This window comes from Lutra lutra, chromosome 4 (assembly GCF_902655055.1).
Source record: "Lutra lutra chromosome 4, mLutLut1.2, whole genome shotgun sequence".
In the NCBI taxonomy this organism is placed as follows: domain Eukaryota; kingdom Metazoa; phylum Chordata; class Mammalia; order Carnivora; family Mustelidae; genus Lutra; species Lutra lutra.
The window spans coordinates 32,103,943-32,130,089 of record NC_062281.1 but is presented as its reverse complement, the minus strand read 5'-3'; the positions used below and the strand labels follow the sequence as shown (position 1 = coordinate 32,130,089).

General features: G+C 37.5%; 1 protein-coding gene across 6 annotated transcripts in view; it reads left to right on the top strand.

Annotated features, from left to right (window-relative positions):
• Positions 1 to 26,147, top strand: part of OXR1 (oxidation resistance 1) — a 447,991-nt gene that overhangs the window by 320,627 nt on the left and 101,217 nt on the right. The window contains exon 1 of one of the 6 annotated variants that reach the window (XM_047724296.1): positions 768 to 801. The exons of the other annotated variants lie outside the window; for them this stretch is intronic. Coding sequence (XP_047580252.1) covers positions 783 to 801 — 19 coding nt within the window. The 5' untranslated portion in view covers positions 768 to 782. Of the gene's footprint in view, positions 1 to 767; positions 802 to 26,147 lie in introns of those variants that run through there. 6 annotated transcript variants of the gene reach the window in all.

Sequence of the window (26,147 nt, the reverse complement as noted above, 5' to 3'; positions counted from 1 at the left end):
CACAATAGTATAAAATTAGTATAAGAATACTGTCTCATGATGCAGTGGGTGTTTCTGGGGGAAAAAAATCAAACTTATGTTTGGACAGTGAGCCAACAGAATTTAAAAATCTGTAAAGGTACAAAACACCAGGAATGTTAATATCCAGCTTGTCAAATCTACTGCCTGTCAGTGCTATTAAGACTGAATAATAGAGATTCATTAAAAGTGGTCATGCCGGGGCGCCTGGGTGGCTCAGTGGGTTAAAGCCTCTGCTTTCAGCTCAGGTCATGATCCCAGGGTCCTGGGCTCGAGCTCCGCATCGGGCTCTCTGCTCGGCAGGGAGCCTGCTTCCTCCTCTCTCTCTGCCTGCCTCTCTGCCTACTTGTGATCTCTGTCTGTCAAATGAAATGAATAAAATCTTTAAAAAAAAAAAAAAGTGGTCATGCCATTGATTTACTTTATGATAAGAAACGGTACAGAAGTTAGATACTGAGTCCTTTTATCTCACTTCATGACAGACTTGTAGGGTCAACTTGGTAGCATTATGCAGAGCATGCTGGCACTGTTTCCAAAACGTTCAGTGAGCCAAGAGCAAGTCCACAGTCACAAGGCGGGTAGTTTCCTGTGTGCAGAAACAGAAACTTCCGAACTTCTCACACTGCCACCAGGGGAGGAGAGGGCACTCTCCCGGAGAGGAAGTGTTGTATTACCCAGGGAAACATAAGAACCACAATCCCTGTCCTCTCTTCCTGAAAGCAGCATAGTACTGGCTGAATAGGCTTGAAAGGAGGACCTCAGAAATGTTCTGCACTCGCAAAGGTATGTATAAGTGCTCTCTGCTTTAAACACGTCATTTTGGGAAAGTCAGATAAGGCTGACTTTATATTCTCTTTTCAAAAACTGGATAAGCTATGGATATGTTGGTTACAGCCTCTAGAAAGGAAATGCTTGGCAGGGAAGCCTGGAGGGAGTAAACTCCGTTGAAATACTAAATCTAAATACAGGATCTAGAAGAGACTTTCTGTGCACGTACATTTTTTGTCCTGATTTGCTATAGGTGGTGCTGCTAAGTACGATTCTATCAGGAGGTGCTCTCAGAAATACGTTCAGACATAGTGATTTAGGGTTTATTTTTATGTCCGGTGAGCATTTATGACAAGTCATTAGTGACTTCTTTTCATGCATTCGCAGGAAATCATTTGTCAATAAGGCTTCCATATGGTCTTCCCTTGTCCCTAACTGAAAAATTGTACACAGTTGGGGAAATAATAGTGATCGAGTCACACGCTCAGATTTAATCACCACTGCTCTGGGTTTCAAAGGCTGATAATACATTTCAGTAATTTCTCCTAACCATCCTCCTAACAGTTTGCTTAAATGTATTTGTTTTCCTTTAGTATTTTATTCCTTTAAGTTGTCTGGGCTCCAGAGAAAGGAGGAGAGAAATAGGAGGTTTTCATCATTTTTTTTTTAAGTTTTGGTCAAACAAGTTAAAATAACATTATTATTGATGGATCGACCTGTACTTTTAAGTGAAAGGAATAAAGATATAAAAAGATCTGAAGCATGTAAGTAACTTCTTTGATTTTTAATGGCATGCAGCAGATGGAATTCATTATTGACTTTTAAAAATGAAATTGCCCTGCATTATTATTTATTTATAATTTTATCTCTCAAAAGAAGTGATTACCATTACTAGGTTAGTTTTTCCTTAATCACAGCAACTGTATGATAACATCAGAATGTAAAATGTGGCTTACCATATCTCTTTCGAATTATTTCAAAAATAAATTTATGAGCATAATGCACACTTAAAGGGTTATTATCTTTTCTTTTTATTTGAGTAATTTCAAAAGCAGTTATTTCACATTATAGAGCAATTTATGTATGAAACTCTCATTACAGAAACAGAAATGTTTTTAATTAGAAACAATCTAATTTCATCTTTCCAGTTCAGCACACAGATTTTTGTGATGATATATGCAAAATGCCCAAGTATAATATTTAGATGATTAGTTAGTTTCAGCTCAAACAACTCTTTAATTTTAATCAGAAATTCTAAAGCTTTTCAGTCATTAAGGAAGTTGATAACCAGTCATAACACAATTTAATCTCGAAGCATTGCCCAACATTTAATCATTATATTTGGTTCAAATTTGAGAACTGTTTCTATTATTTAGTTTTCTATCTATCTTCATGATTTAAAAAATATACAAGAATGGAAAAATGCTCAGTGTTAGACATGAAGCTACAGATGTTATAAAAACGCATGCAGCCTTTTTTCAAAGCTGCTATTGTTTTAAAGTAATATTTCACATCCAGGACAGAAGTTATTATTTATATAATCAGGAGATTGGGTGCAGATAGTTTTCAGACCACTGTTGAATTTCAGTGAAGCTTCTGGTTAAATTAGACCCTTCCTCCACTCTTCTAGCTGTCCTCCAAGCCATCCTCCCTCCCCCAGCTTCTTCCTCCTTTCCTTCCTCCCTCCTTTACCATCTCTCCTGACACTTGCACACTTGGACATCTTTTTGCATAAGTGGATCTGTTTTCTTCAACAGTGGTCAACATTGTGAAACTGAAGGATGGTAATTAATATTTCGTATGTAGCACTTAAGCTTCTTCACCTAGATTATACATTTTGCTTCATCGTGCTCATCCACAGGCACTTAATAAAGGCTTACTGATTGTCTAGTAAGGTTGTGTTATGACCGATTTCGAGAACTTTTATACCCTGCAGTTACCACTTCTGTACTTCTTTGATTCTAAGATTGGCCCCCCTTTTTTTTTTCTTTCACATTTTAGCTTTTTAAAATCTGAAAGTATCTTATGATCAATGGTGTATCATTGTTTAATTAGCAGGGTTTTGTTTTCCTTTTTTTTTCCTCTTGGTGGTGCATCTTATAAGACATTCTTTTTAGATATGATGAAATATGGCAGTAAAAATACAGATTGATCTATTACTTGTACAATATACTAAACGCTGTGCATTTCACATTCGAATATTTTAAGAGTATTCTTTTTCTGTTATGTGGCTTATCCATAACCAATTTTGGTCTCTCCTCACTACCTCCCTTCACCCTGACTCCCTAACACTGTGATTCTACCCATTCTTGAACAAACTGTCTTGACTGAACTCCTCTGGAAAATACTCAGAGAACTTTATTAGTGAATTAATTACCAAAACTTAACTGTAATGAGATGAAAAGAGTACACATTTTTAAAACTAAAGACTTCGGTTCAAGTTACGGGTCTACTCCTTAAAACTATGAGTACTTAGGGATCCAGTAATTTTTCTGAGAGCTTCAAATTATACATCCAAAGAACAGAAATAGTATGAATAATTTCTTCATCTTTGGATTGTCAGGACAGTTTGTAAAAAAAAAATTTGAACCAGTAAAAGTACTGAATATGAAATTTATATGAGAACACTTTATAAACCATGAAGTACTATTTGACTATAAATTTTAAGCATCAACATTAAACAAAATGTTATTAGATGAGATTATGTGTAAATGGAAAATTAGAAAGAAGAAAGAAGGAGAAATTCAAGAATTTGCCCCAAACTAAAAAGAGTAAGTTCTGCATTTTAATTATCATTGGAAATAATGATAGGGCAACTCCCCAAATCACAAGAAGCACTGTGAAATCTGTCTCCAGTGGACTTCCACCAATTAGAACTTTAGTTATTTTGAATCCCAGTGCTGAATGTGTGCCAGTCTCAGAACTTGTATCCTTTATTGAATTAGGAGAACCACAGCCCACAGCACCTCCGTGACATTAAAAATGAAAGAGGTTACTTAGATTCCCAAATTCCTTTCCTATCTTTGTTCCTTCCACTTAAGAGACAAATCGATCTGTAAGTTACTGTAAGGCTTTGGCTTTAGAAAAAAATAACATAAGTATGTTAAACAGTGGATTTTGGAATCACTGAATGACAAAGAATTTTCTCTAATGCCCCCAACTTTCAGAGGAAAACACAGTGGAGGTGGATGGGGTGGTTACCAGCAGTTAGTGCTTTCTTTCTGCATTTGTTTGTTTTAGTCTCGGTGCAGTCAAAGCACCCAAACCTTAATTTGTTGTCTGTTTGTTGGTCCCTGAGTTTGCCCATTTACCAGGCCCTGTTATACATGAAGACTTAAACTACAAGGGAACATGCCCATTAACATACATTTTAATAGAGCTTTACCTTCTACAGAAAGAGAATTATAGGTATAAGCTAATGCCCACTGGGGTAAACGGTACAAATCATAGTAGTAATTGTGGAAAGGGTCCCACTGTCTGGTTCCAGATATTCATGAAGGGGAACAGATACAAAATCAATGAACCAAATAGGATTAGTCACATAGTCGTTTCCATAGCCAGGACCCTTTCTCTGTCATGAATAAGACTTCAGATATTTTCAGCTTGAAATTTCATCTACAACTCTCCAATGGGAAATGAACTCCACAGACAAACACAGGTGCTGTTGCATAAAACCCAGAAGCGCTTCAGGTTACACTGGTTAGGATATTTCTGTGCATTTCAGCATTCTCTAATATTTTCATTGTATTGGTTTCACAGTTTCGAAAACATAATGGTAAAATATAAGTGTCATTGCTGTTTCTTCAAAACACAGGGTACTCCAGTGGTACTTACAATGCTACCACTTAATGTAAATTCCATTGCTAGAGTGAGTGTAAAACAGACTGCTTTGAAAAGGTAGTGTGTGTTGTTGTTGTTGTTGTTGTTGTTTTTGAGGATAGTCATACTTTCAAGACTAAAGAACAGAAAGAGTTCCAGTATTAAAGGCATGTGCAGGGATGCCTTGGGTGGCTCAGTCATTAAGTGTCTGCCTTCAGCTCAGGTCACGATCCCAGGGTCCTGGAATGGAGTCCCTCATCAGGCTCCTTGCTCATCAGGGAGCCTGCTTTGCCCTCTGCCTGCTGCTCTCCCTGCTTGCTCTCTCTCTCACATAAATAAAATCTTTTTTTTTTTTTTTTTTTTTTTTTTTTAAGGCACTTGGATGTGAAAAGGGGAATTGAAGAAGACTGAGTTTGGTCATTACTTGAAAATCACATTTCCTATTCTTTCTCTGCCAATGGAGAGTCTTCCAATTTCTCATTTCAATCTTTTTTTTTATTTTAAGATTTTATTTATTTGTCAGAGAGTGAGCACAAGCAGGAGGAGTGGCAGGCAGAGGTAGAAGGAGCCTCCCCGCAGAGCAAAGAGCCTGACACGGGACTCGATCCCATGGCCTGGGCAGAAGGCAGATGCTTGAGCGACTGAGCCACCCAGGCACTTCCGAAGACCGAAAGTTGTAACTCTAACATGAACATTTTCCCATATTTAAATGGAATATATGTTGGGATTTAAAATTTTTCCCATCTCAATGTATTCATCATAACAGCAAACATTGACCTTGGGGTGACTTGGTATTAAGTACTATACTAAGAGCTTTACATATATTAACTAACTAATGTGTTAATACATTTTAGCATAATGGTAAGAATCATACATTAAGCTATATTAGCTCATTTCAGTTCATGGAAGCACCACTTTTCTAGATGTTTAGACCAAGAAATATTGGTGTAATTCTAGACTCTTCTTTTTCCTCTTCCACTTTGTATCTTATCAGCCCAGGTATCCTATTGGCTATACCCTCAGTATAGATCCTGAATCTGCCCAGTTCCTAGCACCCACACTGCTTCCTCCTGGGTCCAAACTCCATCATCTTTTGACTACCATTACAGTCTAACTGCTATCCTCTGACTGGTCTTCTTCCCTCTGCTGTTGCTCTCCCCTGCAACACCTTTCAACTCCCTCGTCCCCCTCCTCTTACCCCATTCCCAGCCAGTCAGCTTTCAGTAAGACCGCTAAACTGGAGGAATATGTTAAGACATGAGAATCTCATTCTTTCACTCCTGTTCTTAACCCTTTCAGGAGCTCCTGTTTCTCTTCAGAAGCTGTAGTTGCCATCACAGTACCCAGGGCCTCATCTGATCTCTGATTTCCCCCCCGCATGAGCTCAAGTATGCATCACACACATACACCTGTTGCCTAAAATGTCCTCCTTGTTCGCTCTACTACAGCTGCACTGGCCTTCTTGCTGCCCCTTGAACCTACCAGACATGCTTCTTTCTCAAGGTTTTTGTAATTACTGTTCCCTCTGCCTTCCAGGCTTGCCCCATAGCAACTGATGCTGCCAGGACCCTCACTTTCTTTAATCTCTATTTACAGGTTGATTTTGCAAATGTGAAATTCCCTGGCCATCTGTCTACAAGTTCAAATCCCACTTATTCCTTAACAGCTCATATCTCCTACTTCTCTTTCCTCTTTTATCCCCCATAGCTCTTATCACCAACACATATATGTGTATTTATGTTTTTTATGCTAACTGGAATACAAACTCTATGAAGAAGGAATTTTTATCTTTTTTTTTCATGTCTGACAGCTCCTATCAAGAGCAGAGCCTGATATGTAATATCCTAATAAATAATCGTTGAATATATCTCAGATCACCCTGTGCATTCAGTACAATTATTACCCCCATTTTAGCAAAGAGAAAGTTAAGGCACAGAAAGATAAAGAAATTTTGCCTAAGGTCAAATCAGTTTAGCAAAGGTCAGAGCCACAATTCAACCCAAGGCCCTGGCTCTGGGGTCGGTGTTCAACCGTGAAACTTATTTACGTGACTGAGTAACTTAATGGAAAAACAAAACTATATACAGCTCATCTATTCGCCGGGATTTTCTTCAATATGCTTTCCTTCCAGTTAAATGGAAAATTGACAGTTGTCTGGCTTAAACAGCACAGCAAAGCCTCTTGACTCCATTACTTGTGGATTTTATTTCTTTCAAAGAAGGTATGAGTTTTTACCATGGAAAAACATAGAAACAAATGCACCCAATCCCACCCATGTTGACATTCAAACAGTAGCAATAAAGGAATAGATGGGAAATGGTTAAAAAAACATGTTAGCACTATGGAAAAGTATCAGATGAAAACATGTATTGAATGCCTGCTGTGCTTTGTAAAACCTAAGCCCATGGACTACGTATTTGATAATATAAGTAGACTCCAATGAGAAAGACAGACACATACACAATTATAATCATGTACTTCAAGTGTCATAGTAGGGATATACATAATTCTGAATTGGAATTTAGAAGAAGAAACACCAAATACAGATCTGCTGAAAGCTGAAAGCAGGGCCTTGGTGAGTGAGTTGTGGGGCAGCTAAATAGGGAGTGGAAGGGAATTAAGTATCTCAGAAGTGAAGAGAGGGGTGCATGGCTGGCTCAGTCAGTAGAACATGTGACTCTTGATCTTGGCGTCATGAGTTCGAGCCCCCATATTGGGCATAGAGCTTGCTTTTAAAAAAAAGAAGACTTTTTTTGAAAGAGGATGTTGAGGAATGCCAACAAATAAATGTGCCTTAGAGGATGAGATTAAGAGAGAATGTTTTAAAATAACATTCCATATGCTATAGAATGGAAATTACAGGCAAATGAGTTATGTGAACAATAAGTACACACATTTTGAATTTAATTTTAAGAGAATGTCTTTACTTATCCAAATGCATCATATAGAAAATTGTCAGTTTCATCTATTCAGGCTACTTTAGTCTGTTTTTTCTTAGGATTCCGGTTACAGGGTACTGACAAATAAGAACAAGAAATTCTATTCTCTAAATGGTTATTTTTGCTTAGTATGTTATGCCAGTTCTAGCATCTTATATATAAAAGGGCAAAGAAAAAAAAAGTCAATTTATCCTGAGTCTGTTCAGTGTTTTTTTTTTGTCCTTGTATGTTTTCTTTCCTTACCTGGTTCCTCTGGGAAAATCAGGTTTCCAGCTGATCATTTCTCTGATTTGACAAGGTCACTATGAACTTCCTGTCGTCCAGAATGTTGGCAGTTTGATCTTGCTTGGTGACAGACTGCTTGGTCACACATGTCCTTCTTCCAAAAAAGGGCACAGTGCTCTTACAGAGTGATGACTTTATCCATGAACAGCTAAAAGAAGAAATACGATATTTTGATAATAAATGTTAAAAAGAAAATAATGATTACATGAGATTAGAGTGGGGCAGGGCAGTGGCACCATGATGTTAGATATCAATGGGGGCATTTCTGAACAGGTATCATTAAAGTTGAAACCCAGATGATGAGAAGCCATACAAGGACCCAAGAGAGTCGCTAACTATGTAGAGAGATGACAGTAAGTGCAAAATTGGGGTGTGAAAACGAGTTTGGCTCAAGGGAACGTGAAGAATACAAGTATGACTGGAGAGAGTGGTAACAGTGACAAAACGAGGTCTCAAGAGTTAGCCAGTGACTTGATGTACACTCATAATTAGCCATCATTTCTGCTTGTGAGCACTGGAATTGTTATTCCTCTTTACTGGTGTCTCAATTATAAATCTGCTATTCTGGTAGAGAATTACTTGAATTTGCTCTGCACTGCAGGATTCATAAAGACCTTTAACAGGGATGCCTGGGTGGCTCAGTTGGTTGGGTGTCTGCCTTCGGTTCAGGTCATGATTCCAGGGTGCTGGGATCGAGTCCTGCATCGGGCTCCCTACTCAGCTGGGAGCCTGCATCTCCCTCTGCCTGCTCCCCCTGCTTGTGCGCTCTCCCTCTCCCTCTGTGAAATAAATAAATAAATAAATAAAATCCTAAGGGAAAAAAGAAGACCTTTAACATACATCCCAATTGCACAGAAAGTTCCCTAACATCCCCATGAAGTAGGCAGGACTAACATTATTTCCATTTTGTAGGTGAGGAGAAGATAGGATATAAGTGTTACATGACTTCCCAGAGAGATTTACAACTCCCAGTCCCCACCACACACACGCTCGTCCTGATTCCCTGTTGTTCATCAGAGTTGCCGAAAGTCAGAACTGCCTTTTAGCCAGATTTGAAATGAGCTCGGGGCTTCAGTATAAGGAAGGGCTCATCATGGCCAAAAAAGGAAAAACAAGAAGAGCTTGTATGATGACTAAATTCATTCTAACAGCACATGAGTGTATTGTAGGGTCTGCATACTCTGTTCAGCCACATCACTGATCCTACAGGATGGCTAGTTGATGCATCGTTTGATGTTCCCTGTCAGATCTGAGTATTAAATAGTTCATTCTGGAACAGGGATTTGCAGAAAATAGGACAGTCGATTAGTCCAGTGAGAGATGCCGACAACCTAAACTGGAGTTCATCACAGGTGAGGTCCCGTAGCCTCCCCGGCCTTGGTCACCGGGCTAATTCTACACTGCATCATCAATCATGTTCCCCTAGCTTGCTGAAACGACATCACATGTGACGCTTAAATTTTTTTTTTTTGAGACTGAACTATATTCTTCTATTTTTTTTTGTATGCCTACCTTATCACGAAAGGATTTAGATTCTTTATAAGTTTATTAAAGGAATTAGTTTTACTTAATGCATACATACCTTTTCTCTTCTAAATGCTTGAAATTTTCTCTTTTAAGTTCATATCTTTTCAAATGCTACTCTGTCTATAATTTTCAGGATTAAAAAATTCTTTTCTAGCATAAAGTACTATCTTGCTCTGTTCAAGGTGTTATTTGGGGTGTGTGTGTGTGTGTGTGTGTGTGTGTGTTGCCACATAACTTCTTACAAGGAAAAAAAATTTAATGAAAAATCAATCTAGATATATGAGAAATATCTCAGGGTTGAAATTATCAGCTTACTTATTAAAGGCAAGTCCAGGTTATGGAGTTAACCACATTTCTGTTATTTAATTTTCAAAATCAAATTATTAAGTAGAGGTATGATGTTTACTGTCTCAGGACTAGTAACTAAAAAGACCTTTTTAATTTCTTAAAAGATTTTATTTATTTATTTATTTATTTATTTATTTATTGGCGAGAGGGAGAGAGAGAGAGAGTGTGCAGGGTGGGGGGTAGAAGGAAAGAGAGAGAATCGCAAGCCGACTCTATTCTAAGCCCGTAACCAGACATGGATTGATCTCCTATCCCTGAGATCATGACCTGAGCTGAAATCAAGAGTCAGACACTTAACTGACCGAGCCGCCCTGGTGCCTCTAAAAAAGGCCTTTATACCTTTTATAACTTTAATGGTTAAATTAAGGTGTTTTTGGAAATCAGTTTTTAAAACCTAGTCATTCCTGCTTGTTGCCTATGGATTTATACAAATGTCATTCTCTGTATGACGTAGCTGTGATTGAAGTTTGGTGGGTTTTTGCTTTTAATTAAGTCATTTTTCATATTTTTAAATTAATTTGCTTATTTTTGCTTTGTTCTTGTGTTTTCTTAACATGTTTTTTCTATCTGGATGAGTAATCTTGATTGTAATTTTTTTTTTTTTACTTTAAAAATATCTAATTTGGGGGACACGTGGGTGGCTCAGTCGGTTAATGTGGACTCTTGATTTCAGCTCAGGTCATGAGCTCAGGGTGATGAGATCAAGATCTGCACAGGACTCCCTGCTCAGCGTGGAGGCTGCTTGTTCCTCTCCCTCCCTCTCTCCCTGCCCCTCTCTCTGCTCTCTCTCAAATAAAAATAAATAAATAAATAAATAAAGTATCTAATATTCTTTTTTTTTTAAAGATTTATTTATTTATTTATTTGACACAGAGAGAGATCACAAGTAGGCAGAGAGGCAGGCAGAGAGAGAGGGGGAAGCAGGCTCCCTGCGGGGCTTGATCACAGGACCCTGAGATCATGACCTGAACTGAAGGCAGAGGCCCAACCCACTGAGCCACCCAGGCGCCCCTAATATTCTTGTTTTTTAAAAAAACTCTTACACATTTATTAAACTTGTGATAGTATTTAAGATTCGTTTTTTTTCCTCTGCTTCTTCTCCCAAGTCTCAAAGCTGATCTCCTGATTCAATATTGTAGATTCTTCTTTTTTTTAAGATTTTATTTATTTATTTGATAGAAGACACAGGGAGAGAGGGAACACAAGCAGGGGAAGCAGGAGAGGGAAAAGCAGCCTTCCCACTGAATAGGGAGCCCAATGATGATGATGATGATGATGATGACGACGCGGGGCTCCATCCCAGAACCCTGGCATCATGACCTGAGCTGAAGGCCGCCGCTTAATGACTGAGCCACCCAGGCACCCCAACGTTGTAGATTGTTGTAATAAAAAAACAACAGCCACTACCAAGTCTTAAACTTCATGAAAAGATCTCATAGTTGTGATTCTTTTTTCACTAGTGTGATACTTTTTTCAGTTTCAAACATACTAAATAAATACTATATAACTTTAAACATTCTTTAGAACACTTACAGTTCTAATGTCCTTGTATAAATATTTCAAACCAATTTTTAAATTTATATGAATAACATACTTTAAATGCAACATGATGTTTATGTGTTCAATAGCTTTTTTAAAGGGCTAGCACACATTTTGCTTTTATCATTTTAAAATTGCAAATCTTGAAAACATAAAATGCTGAAATGTTTTCTTCTTTCTATTGTGACTCTTTTCTCCAGATAGTTCTCTGTCATGTTACCAACCTATATCTCAAAGTACAAGTAACTACCTATTACACGAACAACTGAAATCAAGGCAAGTCTTGTTAAGCAAAATTGGATCAGAGCACATGTAGAAAGGGGAAAAAAATCAGAATAAAAAAGATGGTATTTCAAAAGAAAACTTCGTTTCTCATAATTTCTTAAGGTTAATATTCCAATACTGGTACATAAGAGAGCAGTCCTGAATTATCTACCTCCTGGCATTTTGAAAAAATAGTAGCCTTCGGCATGTTTTAAACTTCCATTGCATTCCTTGCTCTTCTATGTATACTTTTTACTATTGACAGTCTCCAACAAAAATAGGGAGTGAAGATTCCTGTTTTACAGTGGGAACATTAAATGCTATGATAAGGAAAAACGGCTTTTTGAAACAGAAAAAGATAAAACACTATGTATGTGGTGGTAAGTCCATGGTACAATGAGATATTCTACGTTTGTGTTTTGCATCAAACTCTTCTATTGTGGATTTACTACTCTTGAGTCAATGTACAGACAATTGATGATGACATCATCTATATATAAAGATGAAAAAAATGATAAAGGTAACAAACCCCAATGCTCTTAGAACATCTGTTTTCAACTTCTCCCCTGCAGCCAAGAAAAAAATGACACTGATATTTAGTTCCTCCAGTTCTAGCAAGGAGCTTATTTGTTACCTTTCACAGATGCCAGCCTCATGCCACTTAGTAACAAAGAAAATGAATGTGAAAAGACCACCAGTGCTGGTGCAGTTCATATCTTGAAGGAATCAGCATTTAGGCAAGCTCCAAAGCTTTTGTCATTACAGGATATAGGACGAGGTGGAGTTTGGAGTCATTTAGGATTTCCCATACTACTGTTACTCAGAGTAACTTATTACAAGGAATTCCTAACTAGACTCCTAACCTTTCTTCTTCTCCCTGCCCTTCCGACCCATTGTCCACACTGTCATCTTAAGGATCTTTCTGAAACATAGAACTCAATGGTTCTCTCTTAAAAACCCTCAAAAGATTTACCATTGCCTGCTACATATATTCCAGACTCCTTATCATGGCACATACATTCTTTCATGATTTGGAACCTGTCTTCCAGCATCTCCTGTGTTCTGTATCCTATTTTAGGAATGCTTATCCATTGGATTGTTGTAAGAGTTCAATGAGAAAATGTATATAGAGTACTTACTAGTAACCAGTTTTTACTGAACACTTACCGTCTTACCAGGTTTCAAGGACTGGGCTGGTACTTATGTGTATTCTCCCACATAATCTTCATATAACCCCATGAGGTGTAGATACTTTTATAATCTCCAGCCTCTAGACAAAGAAATAGATTTTGAGAGGTCAGGCAAGGTGCCCAAGGTCACACCCATAGACAGAAATGGAGTTGTAATTTTATCTATCCAACTCCAAAACCAGTGCTTTTATAGACTTGACTGCTGCCTGACTCATTGCCAGGTATACAATTCAGTTTGATTAAATATTCATTTTTTTTAAAAAACCATTACTATAAAACTTAAAGTATCTGGAAAATGACCTTCTTTTTCTTGCTTCCATCGCCCACCAAGGTTAACTGATTAACCACATTCTTTACTTTTTCTAGATGCCTCTAGCACCTCTTTACTGTCCCCTTTCATCTTCACACTCCCCATACTGTAGTGTCATAATTTCTTGAAATAATCTAATTTCTCTGATCTGTTGGCAGTTCCATGGGTGTAGACGCCATATCTTCATGGTCTTTGTATTCTTAGAGCTGAGCATAATGTGTGGCACCCAACAAATGGCAAACAGATAAAGAAGTGATGCAAACTCTGAACAGAATTTCAAAATATGTGGGGCTTTGCTGTTTCTCAAAAATGAAGAATTCCTCTTTTCCATTCACTGTGTAACTGCCCTAACCCTTCAAATAACACTCAGATTTTATGAAGGAGCACAATCAGACTTAGAGAGGTCAAAGGGGGTGAAGAGAAGACAAAATTACCCCCTTTTTCTAATCATTTCCCTCCATAAAATTGAGAGATTTTGTTACCACAGGAGAGGAGATCAACATTAGAAATATTTCTTTTACGATCTTTAATTTTAAATTCTCTTGAATGTTTAAATTCTCTTTTAAAAAAGTAATAGTTAGGCTTCATACTATGTTGGGTAAGAGTCATCTTACGCTTTTTTCCTCCGGATTCTACTTACTTCTTCCAGAGTCATACCCTACATTTGTAGCATTTCCGAGAGGTTAGTGAAATTAGGCAATACTCCTAAAGTCTCACATCTGAGAGCAGGAGGGAGATCATCTGATAGGCATATGGTCACTGAGTGAGTCAGTGCAGGTCCCTGGAACAGAGCTTGAAGCTTCTGACTACCAGTCCCTGGTTCTGTTCAGCCGGCTACTACCAGGGCCCCCTAGGAACTGGGTTAAAAATAGAGGATGGAGCAGTTAACAAAGTAAACCATCATCATTGCTAGTGTTCATATTCCATTTTTCCATGTTGAATAGATTAATAATTTAAATTCATGAATGTTTATGTTCTGCTGGTTAGTATGTAATTGTTTGTCAGGAATACCAACACAGAAATAATTCTAGAATTTATATTATTCCCTAAAATGTAGAGTCCACTATATCAGCATAAACACATATGTTAAATTATAAAATAAATAATATTCATTGATTATCATTATTCTTTATGAAGAGGAGAGCAGACATTATTTTTAATAAACTTTTGTGTTAACTTGCGTAACAGGATCCTTTCTCCCCAAGAGATTCAACAACTACACGGTCCAAAGCCGATGTGGTACAGTAGGGTATATTTACAAATTAAAATCCCATGTCTTACAGAAGTGAAACTCCCTGCCTCTATCTCTGAGTCTGAGGGTGAGCCTTAAAATCTCATCTGGTTGACCTCCTTTGTCTCGTTTTATATCAGGTGACTTAGCCTTCTCTCCAGAGAAAGAAGGCAGCTAATCTCTGGGTTTAGTACCAGGCATGGCTACCTGCCAGCTCTGTACCAGTGGACAAGTCATAGAGACCCCTTTCCCTCTCCTTTCTAGAACTACAACATGGGGATAATGTTACTCTCCTTCCCCACAAGATTGTTGCAAAGATTAATGACATATGTGTAAACATGGGCTTAAATGATAGAATCTTGGAACTGAAAAGTTCCTCTCCAAGGTGAAGCTACCTCACCGTATTTCCAGCTAAGAAAACTGAGATGCCAGATTGGCAAATGCTATGCTCAGGATCATTTAGCCAGAGTCATAAATTTGAGGTTAGAAACCAAACCTTTTGCCTGAGTGTCTTTCGTTTTTGTTTTTGTTGGGGTTTTTGTTTGTTTGTTTTTTTTTGCTTGACAGGCACAGCAGAACTGATATTCTCGTGGGAGGAATATAAAGACTATGATAGAATGATCTGAAAGAGGAAGTAGGCTTTTTACACCAAGTAACATGACAGCGGATGAGAAAAAAAAAAAAAAAGAGGAAGGTGCCAGGAGGAACATTTATTGGAGGGTTCATAGCATGCCAGACGTATATTAAAAAGCAGAAGCGTTTAATTACCTGATTTGTATTACACAGCTAAAATATCTACTAACGATATTTTTAAATGTACGGAATTAGCAGAAGTACATTCCTTCCTTTCCCTGTTTCTAGAAAGTACTCTTCTAATTCTAGGACCTGGCAGGTCTAAACAATAAGCAGCAAATCCCTGCGTTATGCTGTGTTGCCACCTGCGTTGGCTGGGGGTGGAGGGGCCGGTGAGGTTGTTTAAGGGGGCTAAACTGAGAAGAGTAGCTACTTAGATGAGATGAGAGTGCTGCTGAAACCCCTCATTCACACATAACTCTCCAGTGCTTTCCAGTCTTAAGAGGTTTGAGTGGATTTGCAAGTCATCTCGCAGATAACCTCCTATCCTATCATGATATTTACATCCCCATAAATTACTTCAGTGACAATAATTCTCCATTTCTCCTCTCACCCTTCAGCGTTGATTGGTGGTAGATAGGCAGAAGAAAGAAACTGAGAGCTTCAAGGTAAAGCTTAGTTGGTTTGGGTGACTGCCTTTGACTCAGGTCATGACCCCAGGGTCTTGGAATTGAGTCCTGCATCTGATCTGGCTCTCTGCAAGGAGCCTGCTTTTCCCTCTCCCTCTGCGGGCCACTCCCCTGCTTGTGCTTTCTCTTGTGCTCTCTCTATCTCTGTCAAAATAAAAAAATAAAAAAGGAAAGAGCAGGCCTTGAAAGGATTTGAGTAAAATGTGTGTGTGTGTGTGTGTGTGTGTGTGAGAGAGAGAGAGAGAGAGAGAGAAAGAGTGAGGGAGAGAAATATCAAAACAGCCTTTGGTTACTTCACTTTTTTGCTTAAAGCTAGAGAGGTAACCATTAAAATCCAAGATGTGATACTACCCTTGTTTTCATGCTGTGGGACTTGATGTAGCACCCCTTCTGGGTGCTAGGAATAGCAAGTCCAGGTGTAGCCTAGGGTTAGCAGGCACCATAATCTACAACAATGGAAAGATGACAGAGCTGAAAACTGAGAACCTAAATTCCAGCATGTACTCTAAAGGTGAGCAGTTGCATGTGTCTGTGTGTGAAGACCCCCTGATTACAGTCACATAAAGCTGTATTTTTCTCTTGTGGAAGAAATCTAGAAGTAGGAAATCACTGATAAAAATTCAGGATGTCAAGTCTCTTTAAAATTTTCTTCATCCTTTCTTCATGGTTCGAAGAGGCTATACCTCTGGCCATCATGTCCATCTTCCAGACAGGAGGAAGGTAGGAAAGGAAGGAGGGGCACCTGTACAAGTGAAGCAAAACTTTCCCAGAAGCCCCTAGTTCACTTCAGTTCGCGTCTGTGTCCAGAACTGTCACAGGGCTATCTAGAAAAAGAAAGTGCAAAAATAGCCTTTTTTTTTTTTTTTTGGCTAAGTATGTTGTTATTTCAAATAGAATCAGGAAGGAAGAAGGGAAGAATGGATACTAGATAGTTAGCAGCTCTTCCTATAATCATTAAGTAACTGTTCAACCTCAGAAAAGTTATTTGTTCTGCCTGTATCATTTCCTAATGTATAAGATGGATATCATGAATATCAGCTCGATCTTAGCTCCCTGACCCCCATTTCCCAGCATTGACTAAGGGAAAATAAATGAGAGTTTTAGCAAATCAAAATAGTAGATAAATAAGAGGTTGCTTTATTAAGAAGGTAATAGAAAGGAAGGAGTTGTTTGTATTAGAAGAAGGAATGCATACCTTTCTGTTTCTCTAGTCATTAGTGAGAGCAGAATAAGCATAAATTAATCTAAAAGTCCATGTTAGGCATTGTAAAAAGGTACCAATAAGTAATAAGAACTTAACCTTAAAATACACCTGCATTCTCATGGTTCAAGAGCTGTATGAACTCTTGCATTTGACCGAAGTGCACCCTAAGTGCAAGATCAAAGGATCTTGAAAATAAACCAAATAATGTAGCTCTCGCCATTTTTTTAAATTTAAGATAATGAGAACTTCAGACTTTTCTAGTGAAAAACATTTGTCCTTTGCCAGGCCATGTTCTGTATTGAAATGTATTTTTCAGTAAATTAATGTGTTCAAATTTTTGTTTCAGAGTATTACTATGTAACCAGAATTAGAATTTAAGTTACAAATCAGAGATCAGCTAGCTAGTATCCTAGAGCCATCCATATAATAACTTCCTCTTATAAATCCAGAAACAGCCAAATAGTTCATCAATTAAACATATCAGGAGCAACAGAACTCCAAAGCAACACTAGTAAGCAACCTGTCTCATAAGAGCGAGGTTAGACCTAAATTAGTAAGGCACTTAATTCGTTTGAAGATTTGAGACCACTGTGTAGAGGTATTCTTCTGTTTTTAACCTATGAAGCTATTTTTTTTATCTCAGTGGCTACGGTATGAGTATGGAGCACAGTGAGTAGGGTTAGAGACCGATAGGCCTTTTGCTTCTATAGGGATCAAGGCTGCACCAATATTCAGTAAATGCTAAGGAGAGTTCAGTGGGAATTGCTAAAAATGATCTGTAGCATTCTCTTCAAATTAAGATTATACTAGTTCCCTTTGGAGAATTTCCTTCTGGCCTTTTGCCGTATGAAGTGGGACCTGACCTCATTTGTGAAGCCTAGAAAAATAACACCCCGGGGTTAACAGAGCACAGAAATGGCTTCTGGATCAAGGCAAGGGGTCATCAGGCATGGAAATCATTGAAGAATGAGAGAATACTGACAAATATTTCAAGTAGTGCTTCAATAGTTAAAGGTAGGAAAGATCAACACACAGGTGGGAAGAGATGAGGGGCAGAAAGGAGAACGGGAAGACTGGAAAGAAGACTTTGAAATTCTTTACACTGGAGTGTGCATGTACCCATCCTGTAGGTTGATACAGTGATGCTCGCTGCCACTTCGTGAGGATGGTAAACAACCGTTGCTTTTCTGTGTATGGATGGAACGTGAAGTAAAGAAGGCAAATTGGATGTCTTCAGAAATAGTCACCCTTGGACTGTTTAGGCACCACATTTTATATTTATCTATTAGTCTTTTGGGGGGGCACACACAAAAAAATCTATCAAAATATCTTTGTGGCTTTAATTTTTAAGTAGCTCTAAAATGAACTGTAAAAGGTAGAATATTTTATGGATGTGAGTCTCGATGGAGAGCATTTAGTGACCATATAATATGCTTTCCTTACATTCCATTAGTGTTTATTCATTTAATTCAGTCAACAGATAGTTATTGAATGACTACTATGTGTCAGTAGTGACCTAGGTCATACCATAGGAGATCATAATCAGTCTACTAATAAAAATTTGATCCTAAGAATATGTAAGTGTTAAGTGATTTTCAACATAAATTTTCTTGGGGACGTATTACTGATACAGTGATGTAATGGCCAACTGAGAAAACAATCCCTTCAGAGCAGCTTTCATCCTCTGTTCTGGGGAATTGCAATGTCTGCTATGTGTGATGTATAATACATTATGTACTTCTATAACCCTCATCAGGACACAGTGCAAAAAAAATTTTTTTTAAATACTTGCAGGTTGAAAACTGAAATAAAATCAGAGACACTGGGGCACTTGGGTGGCTCAGTGGGTTAAAGCCTCTGCCTTCGGCTGAGGTCATGATCCCAGGGTCTTGGAATAGAGACCCGCATCGGGCTCTCTGCTCAGCCGGGAGCCTGCTTCCCTTCCTCTCTCTCCGCCTGCCTCTCGGCCTGCTTGTGATCTCTGTCTGTCAAATAAATAAATAAAATCTTAAAAAAAAAAAAATCAGAGACACTGGAAATATTTAGTTCATAGCCTAGACAAGAAGAAAGAAAATATCTATATTCATTGAAAATGTGTTATTGATATGTTCCCTAAACCTAAATACATTTTGGGAAGACAGAAGATTTCTTAGGAAATTTAGATCTTATAAATATTAAGAATGAAGAAAGATAGGACATGATCCATTTAGAGCTACCCTTCAGATCTTAAGAAAAGGTTTGGGGAGAAAAAGTAGTGTTCTCTATGCTTAATGTGGAAACAGGTATTACCTTTAAGTGCTATCACGTAAGTATAGAGCTAGCTTTGCAAGGCCATCCATTATTACAGTGATGGATGACATAACACATTTTCTGTGCCTTTTACCTTTTTCTGGGTGAATGTGGGAAAACAGATATGGCCTAAAATTTGAACATGGCTATGTATGTTATATATGCTATTTCATTTCTGGGTAGTTTTATTACATTGAATTCCTTTTTATGTTTGCCTTTTAAGCGGTAATTTCAGGTAAAATGCATTTAAATGTCTGGAAATAAAGCAACTTGTCAAGTGAAATGCTCTATTTTCTAGTAACAGATGGCTTGTCCTTGTTGGGTAAAGCTTATTCTGTATCGATCTTGATTTTGTTTTAGTGTGTGTGTGTGTGTGTGTGTGTATACATATATACATGTGTGTATACACACACACACACATAAAATAGCTAAGAAAAAATATAATAGCTACAGAAAAAAAAAGTGCACTTTATTTTTTAGAGGGAGAAAGTGTGCTTGTATGCACATGTGAGCAGGAGGAGCGGGGGAAGGGGCAGACTGAGAGGGACAGAACCGGAAATAGGCCCCATACCAAGAGCAGAGCCTAATGTGCGGCTCGATCTCACTTCCCTGAGATCATGACCTGAGATGAAATCAAGAGTCAGTCACTCAATTGACTAGGCCACCCAGGCACCCCAAAGGGACACTTTTTATATACCACTCTTTTTGGTGTATAAAATTTAAATTTTTGCTGCCTTTTGTTAAGTTAGACATAATTATGTGGGCTACCATCTGATTCCTAGTTAAATAACTAAGTTTCTTACATCACAGGTAAATACCGTTATTCCAAACCACTGCATGCTAGTAAAACTATGGTAACACCAGTACTCTTCTCTTACCATGTAGCTGCCTTTGCATATAACTCTTCAAAAGTAACTACTTTCAGATGTTCCCCTTGGCTCTTTAGCTTTGGGATTAGTACTCTTTGCCAGTTCTACCTTTTTTACTTTACTCTTCATGTAAAACTAAGAGAATACATCTCTGAAACAAATATATTCATAGTCTCATGGGAAAGACATCTGAGAAAAAGAAAGCTCAAAAGGAAAAGAAAAAAGACCGAGGTGTAAAATAATGTTGGGCTTGTTGCCTAATTAATTTCTTTTTTGGCCCAGATCATCTGGGCCAGCATTTGCTTGTTGTAAAAAAGATGACTCTTTAAGTGTCTCTGTGCTGATGGAATTTATTATAAAGTCATGGCTTCAACTTGCAGTTGCAGACTTCACAGCCATATAATTCATGTGCTCTGTTCCTATGGCCAGTCATAAAAAAAAAAAAAATTCAAGAGGTATTAAAGAAAGAAGGAAATATAAACTTGTCCTATAAGCTCAACTTCAGTAATCTCTTGAAGATTTACTCCCTGAGTAAACTTCAGTCTTGATAGTAAAACATTTCTTTATTACTGATAACACACAAAAAGTCTATATAATTTAGTGGGATTTACATGAATGAACAACAAACTCCCTTAGTTATGTAATATACACTTAACATGTTTGGTTTGTAATATTTCATTTTGTACAATTTTATTACCTAAATTTCTTTGGTGAACTACCAAGAACTAACCCCCTTTGAAAGACGTACTTGGATGAGCAGATATAAGATTAAAAATCAGTCTTATTTGTAGGCTATATGAGTCATGGTAGTCTGAAAGAAAACTTAAAACATGAAGAGGTGCCTGGGTGGTTCAGTCGGTTAAGTATCTGTCTGCCTTCTGCTCAGGTTATGATCCCAGGGTCCTGGGATGCAAACCTGTGTCAGGCTCTCTGCTGCTTCTCCCTGTCCGTCTTCCCCTCTCCTCCTGCTCATGCTCTCTCTTTCTCTCTCTCTCTCTCTCTCTCTCTCAAATAAATACATAAAATCTTAGAAAAGAGAGAAATTAAAACATGAAAAGGAAAATTTCTGAAAACTCATGATATGCTCCCTCTTAAGGTCCTGCCTAGTTTGTGATCTGTACTGTTAAAAAAAAGAAAGAAAGAAAAAGAAAAGTTATAGCTGATTTATAGGAGAGTCTAAATGAACAAAGAGCTGAAAAGTTAGTTTTAGGACTTAGAAGTCCCAGAAACTAAAATATTGTAACTTGAAGTAAAAAGTTGACAGCGTCAGTAACAATAAAGGCTTCCATTTATTGAACACTTGCCGTATGCCATTTTTCACAGTACTATACAATATACATATTATACCCATTTTACAGATGAGAAAACTGAGGCTTGGGGGGATTAACTTAATCCAAAGTCATACAACTAGTATGTGATGAAGGCAGAAATCAAATCATAGAAATCGGACTCTAGAGCCACCTATTAAACAAGACTGTCACCATAAAGCATCTGATGCTCAAACAGAGTAAGTAGTTACTTGAATCACAGACAAGGTGACCTTGAATATTCAAGTCTTTAAAGTTAACATTATTTAATGAAAGTAAAGATAATGGAAGAGGAACAAGTTAAATAATATCACATGGAAAGAAACATGGAAATTCAGACCATGGGACATAGCCCAGGATCACTGACATATTTCTGCAATAAGCCAAGGGGCATGGAAAAAACAAAGTATGATGGGGCTTTTGCTAAGATCTTGCTGCTCCACATGTGGTCCGCTTTGATTCCAGCAACATTGCCACCACCTGGGAGATTGTGAGACATGCAATCTTTCGGGTCTTGCCTCAGACCCTAGTGAGTCTTAAGATCTGTAAGTGATTCATTTGCACATAAAATTTAAGAAACACTGGTCTAGATGACTAGAGAGACTTAACCAGTTGTAGCAGGTAGACCTTGTTTAGATCATGATTCAACAAGGCAATAGAAAAAGACATTCTTACCTATTTGGGAGGTTGGGTTTGGACTAGGTTTTGGATTCTACAAAGGAATGATAATGACACCTCATACTTAACGATGGATGTCCAATTTTTTATGTTTAAATTAGAGATGTAAACTGATGCATGTAAGAGTGAAATAATGTATCTGGAATTTGTTTTAAAATGTTTGGGCAAAGAAAAGAGCAATAAGTGATACAAATGTGGCAAAGTCTTTAAAATTGTTGAATCTGTCATACCATTCTTGTACTTTTTTTTTTCATTTTGGGTTTTATTTTCATTAGTAGTAAATAAATCACACTTCAGCCTGTATTGAGATCTAGACAGTGTAAGAGGCAAAATATACCTACCCTCAAATCCTCATCCAAAAGATACTATCTGAAAGTTTTTCCATGTAAATTTGCATAAGGAACATCTTTTTTTTTTTTTAAAGATTTTATTTATTTGACAGAGAGAAATCACAAGTAGGCAGAGAGGCAGGCAGAGAGAGAGGAGGAAGCAGGCTCCCCGCCGAGCAGAAAGCCCGATGCGGGGCTCGAACCCAGGACCTGGGATCATGACCTGAGCCGAAGGCAGCGGCTTAACCCACTGAGCCACCCAGGCGCCCCAGGAACATCTTTTAATTGTTAAAAAATTCTAACATTCTGACATTGTCTATTAACTTCAAATGTGTGAAGACCTGCCATTATGTCCGATGTTCTTTCTCTTACACTTTTTATAATTTTTTTATTGTAGTATAATTAACATCCAGTGTTAAATGAGTTCTGGGTGTACAATATAATTGACTCAGCAATTCTATGCATTTCTCGGTGTTCATCAAAAAATATACTCTGAAATCCCCTTTATCTATTTCACCCATCCTCCTACCCTTTTCCCCTCTGGCAACCACCAGTTTGCTCTCTGTTTAAGAATTTTGTTTTTGTTTTTTGGGTTTTTTTTTGTTTGTTTGTTTCTTTTTTCTTTCTATTTGTTCATTTGTTTTGTTTCTTAAATTACACAGATGAGTGAAATCATATGGTTTTTGTCTTTCTTTGAACTAACTTATTTCACTTACCATTATACCCTCTAGGTCCATCCATGTTGTTGCAAATAGCAACATCTCATTATGCTTTATGGCTGAGAAATAGTCTGTTTTATATCTATCCATCTATATATATATATACTGTTTATATATATGTATATAAAGTGATTATATATATATTCTGTTTTATATATATGTAAAATGATATATATATAAACCACATCTTTATCCATTTGTGGATAGACACTTGGTTTACTTCCATATCTGGGCTATTGTAAGTAATGATACAAATATAGGGGTAAATATATCTTTTTGAATTAGTGTTTTCATTTTCTTTGGATGGATACCTGGTAATGGAATTACTAGATCATATGGCAATTCTACTTTTAATTTTTTGAAGAACCTCTGTACTGTTTTCCACAATGTTTGCACCAATTTGCATTTCCACTGACAGTGCATGAGGGTTCCTTTTTCTCTACCACCTCACCAACACTTGCTATTTTTTGTGTTTTTAATTTTAGCCATTGTGACAGGGGTGAAGTAATATCTCATTATAGTTTTGGTTTGCATTTCCCTGATGATGAGTGATGTTGAACATCTTTTCATGTGTCTGTTGGCCATCTGTATGTTTTCTTTGGAAAAATGTCTATTCATGTCTTTTTCCCATTTTTTTAAAAGATTTTATTTATTTATTTGACAGACAGAGATCACAAGGAGGCAGAGAGGCAGGCAGAGAGAGAGGAGGAAGCAGGCCCCCTGCTGAGCAGAGATTCCACCCCCACCATGCGGCTCATAACCTGAGCCGAAAGCAGAGGCTTTAACCCACTGAGCCACCGAGGTGCCCCTCTTCTTCCCATTTTTAAATCACATTGGTTTTTTGGTGTTGAGTTGCATAGGTTCTTTATATATTTTGGATATTAGCTCCTTATTGGATATATCATTTGCAAATGTCTCATTCTATCTATCTATATTTCTTCTATCTACTTTTGAATGTTAGAAATTTTCATAATTTTTAAAATATTTTATTTCTTTATTTGAGAGAGAGTGTATGTGAGTGGGGAGGGAGGTGAGGTGAGGGACAGAGGAAAAGGGAGAGAGAGAGAGAATCTCAGGCAGACTCTATGCTGAGCATGAGCACAGAGTCTGATCCCACGACCCCGAGTTCATGACCCCAGCTGAAACCAAGGGTCAGATGCTCAATCAACTGAGCCACCCAGATGCCCCAATATTTTTCATAATTTTAAAAAAATACCAAAAGAAGTAGGCTTATGCTCTAGAAATTTTAGAAATAACTACAAGAAGTTTCTCATAGTAAGAAAGGTTAATCATTTAACAGGATGCCAGAGAAGCTTTTTCCAAAGTATTTTAAAAATAGGACAAATTCATTGGTTTGGGGGCATTTTCAAGTAGTCCTGGCAAAAGCCAGATCCATCAAGCTCCTTTTCTCAAAAATGATCCTATAGTAGGTGTTACACTTTGTGAATACTTTGGGCCATTGATCTTAGATTTAATGCCTTAGTTATGTTTTCTTTAAAAAAAAAAAAAAAGCATTTGGTGATGCTTCTGTTCTAGCCCTGTATTTGGTCTCGTCATGGCACTCTTCTCTGGCAGTTCACTTTAATGGCTGACAGATAAAATGTTAAGGTACGTACTCGTCCAAACCCAGCATTTACTAGAGTCCTGTACTGATCTCATTGTGTTGAGAGTCTATGCTTAAGTGCAGACTAAGGCCTTTTGATGTTATGTGATCAATCAGAAACCTTTTAAGCTGGTATGTATTTGTCATATAGAAAAGCATTCCTTTCAACATCATATAAACCCTTTATGTACTTACAAACTGTACAGCACATCATTTTTTGTTTCTGGAAAAGGAGCAAAGGAGAATTCCCCAAGCTATTAAAAAAGAAAACCCAACCACTTTTGCAGCTTATGAAGTGGCAGTATTTGTGGTAATATGTTTCATGTTTTCTGGCTTCCTCCTCTAGAAACCTGAGAATGGTTCTCAAAGACTTAATAGTAATCTCAGCCAGCATCCTGAGCTGAAGACATTATACGTTTATAGATGAACCAGCGACGCCTGACTGGTTTAGTAGGTGCCTCATGCTTCAGAGTGAGTCAGCAGACAAGCAAGAATATGCTTTCAGAAACCTTCCCGTCTGAACCACAAGTAGTTCTTCCTATATGGCACTATATTTTGGTCTGTTGGTTTAGATTTTATGGAATAATCTACAGCATCTTAAGATTTTCCTTAAGACAAATTCGTATTAGGAGGAAAAAATGAGTAATAGGACAGTGGAAAGAATTTTGGTTCTGACTCTGAGTCAGAGAATTACGGACACTCAGGTGCTGGTCCTTTAACACTTCTCTAATTTAGGTTATGCTCCCGCGAGGCTCCCTATGGATAGGAAGCTGCATTGTTAGATGTGTGTGGTTTCCCATTTTGTAGATATTCCAGTTGTTTTCTCTCTTCTTCCTAGTAGATGCCCAGTTACCTAGTCTCTCCCTCTGTTCCTGCCACAGTGGCAGTCTCTGCGTAAAATTGAATGTATTGTTAGCCCTCAGTCAGTACAAACAAAACCTGGTACTTAAACCGTGATCGTCTGCTGTTCCTTAAACATGTTCTACACACTCTTTTACCCCTCAGCTTGTTTGCTCTGCTATAAAACAGTATTAGAACCCTTGGCTAGAAAATTGTAATTAGAATAGCTTGTTGTTTCTCCTAACCATGTTGTTGCTATTAAAATTGTTCATTATAAAATACAAAACTATTTCAAAATATCTAAAATGCCTTTATGACTGTAGATATATTTGAGAGGAAATATGGTGCAATATTTCATAATCCAAAGAATTACTAAATATAGTAAAGAATTTTATTTTCTTTCGTATTTTAAAAGAATATTATTATAGCAAAAGAAAGAGCTTTAATGTATGTGTGTACACACCTGAGAGTAAGGCAGTAAGAGAATCCTGTTTAAGGATGATTTTCTCCCCAAAAAACGTATAAAATCAAGACAGACAAAAATGAACACATTTAAATATTGTATTTAACTCATTAATGAAAGAACCAGCAACATGTTACAACCAGTTCAAAGGCGAATCCAAACAGACATATTAATAGATGAGGATTATTGAAATAAAAGTGCAGATGGAGACACGTTCTTCCACTGCTGGTAAAGAAAGCCAGTTTGGTCTATTGGATGGAATTCATATAGACAAGAATGCCTTTGTTTATTTTTTCTTGAGATTTTATTTATTTATTTGACAGACAGGGATCCCAAGTAGGCAGAG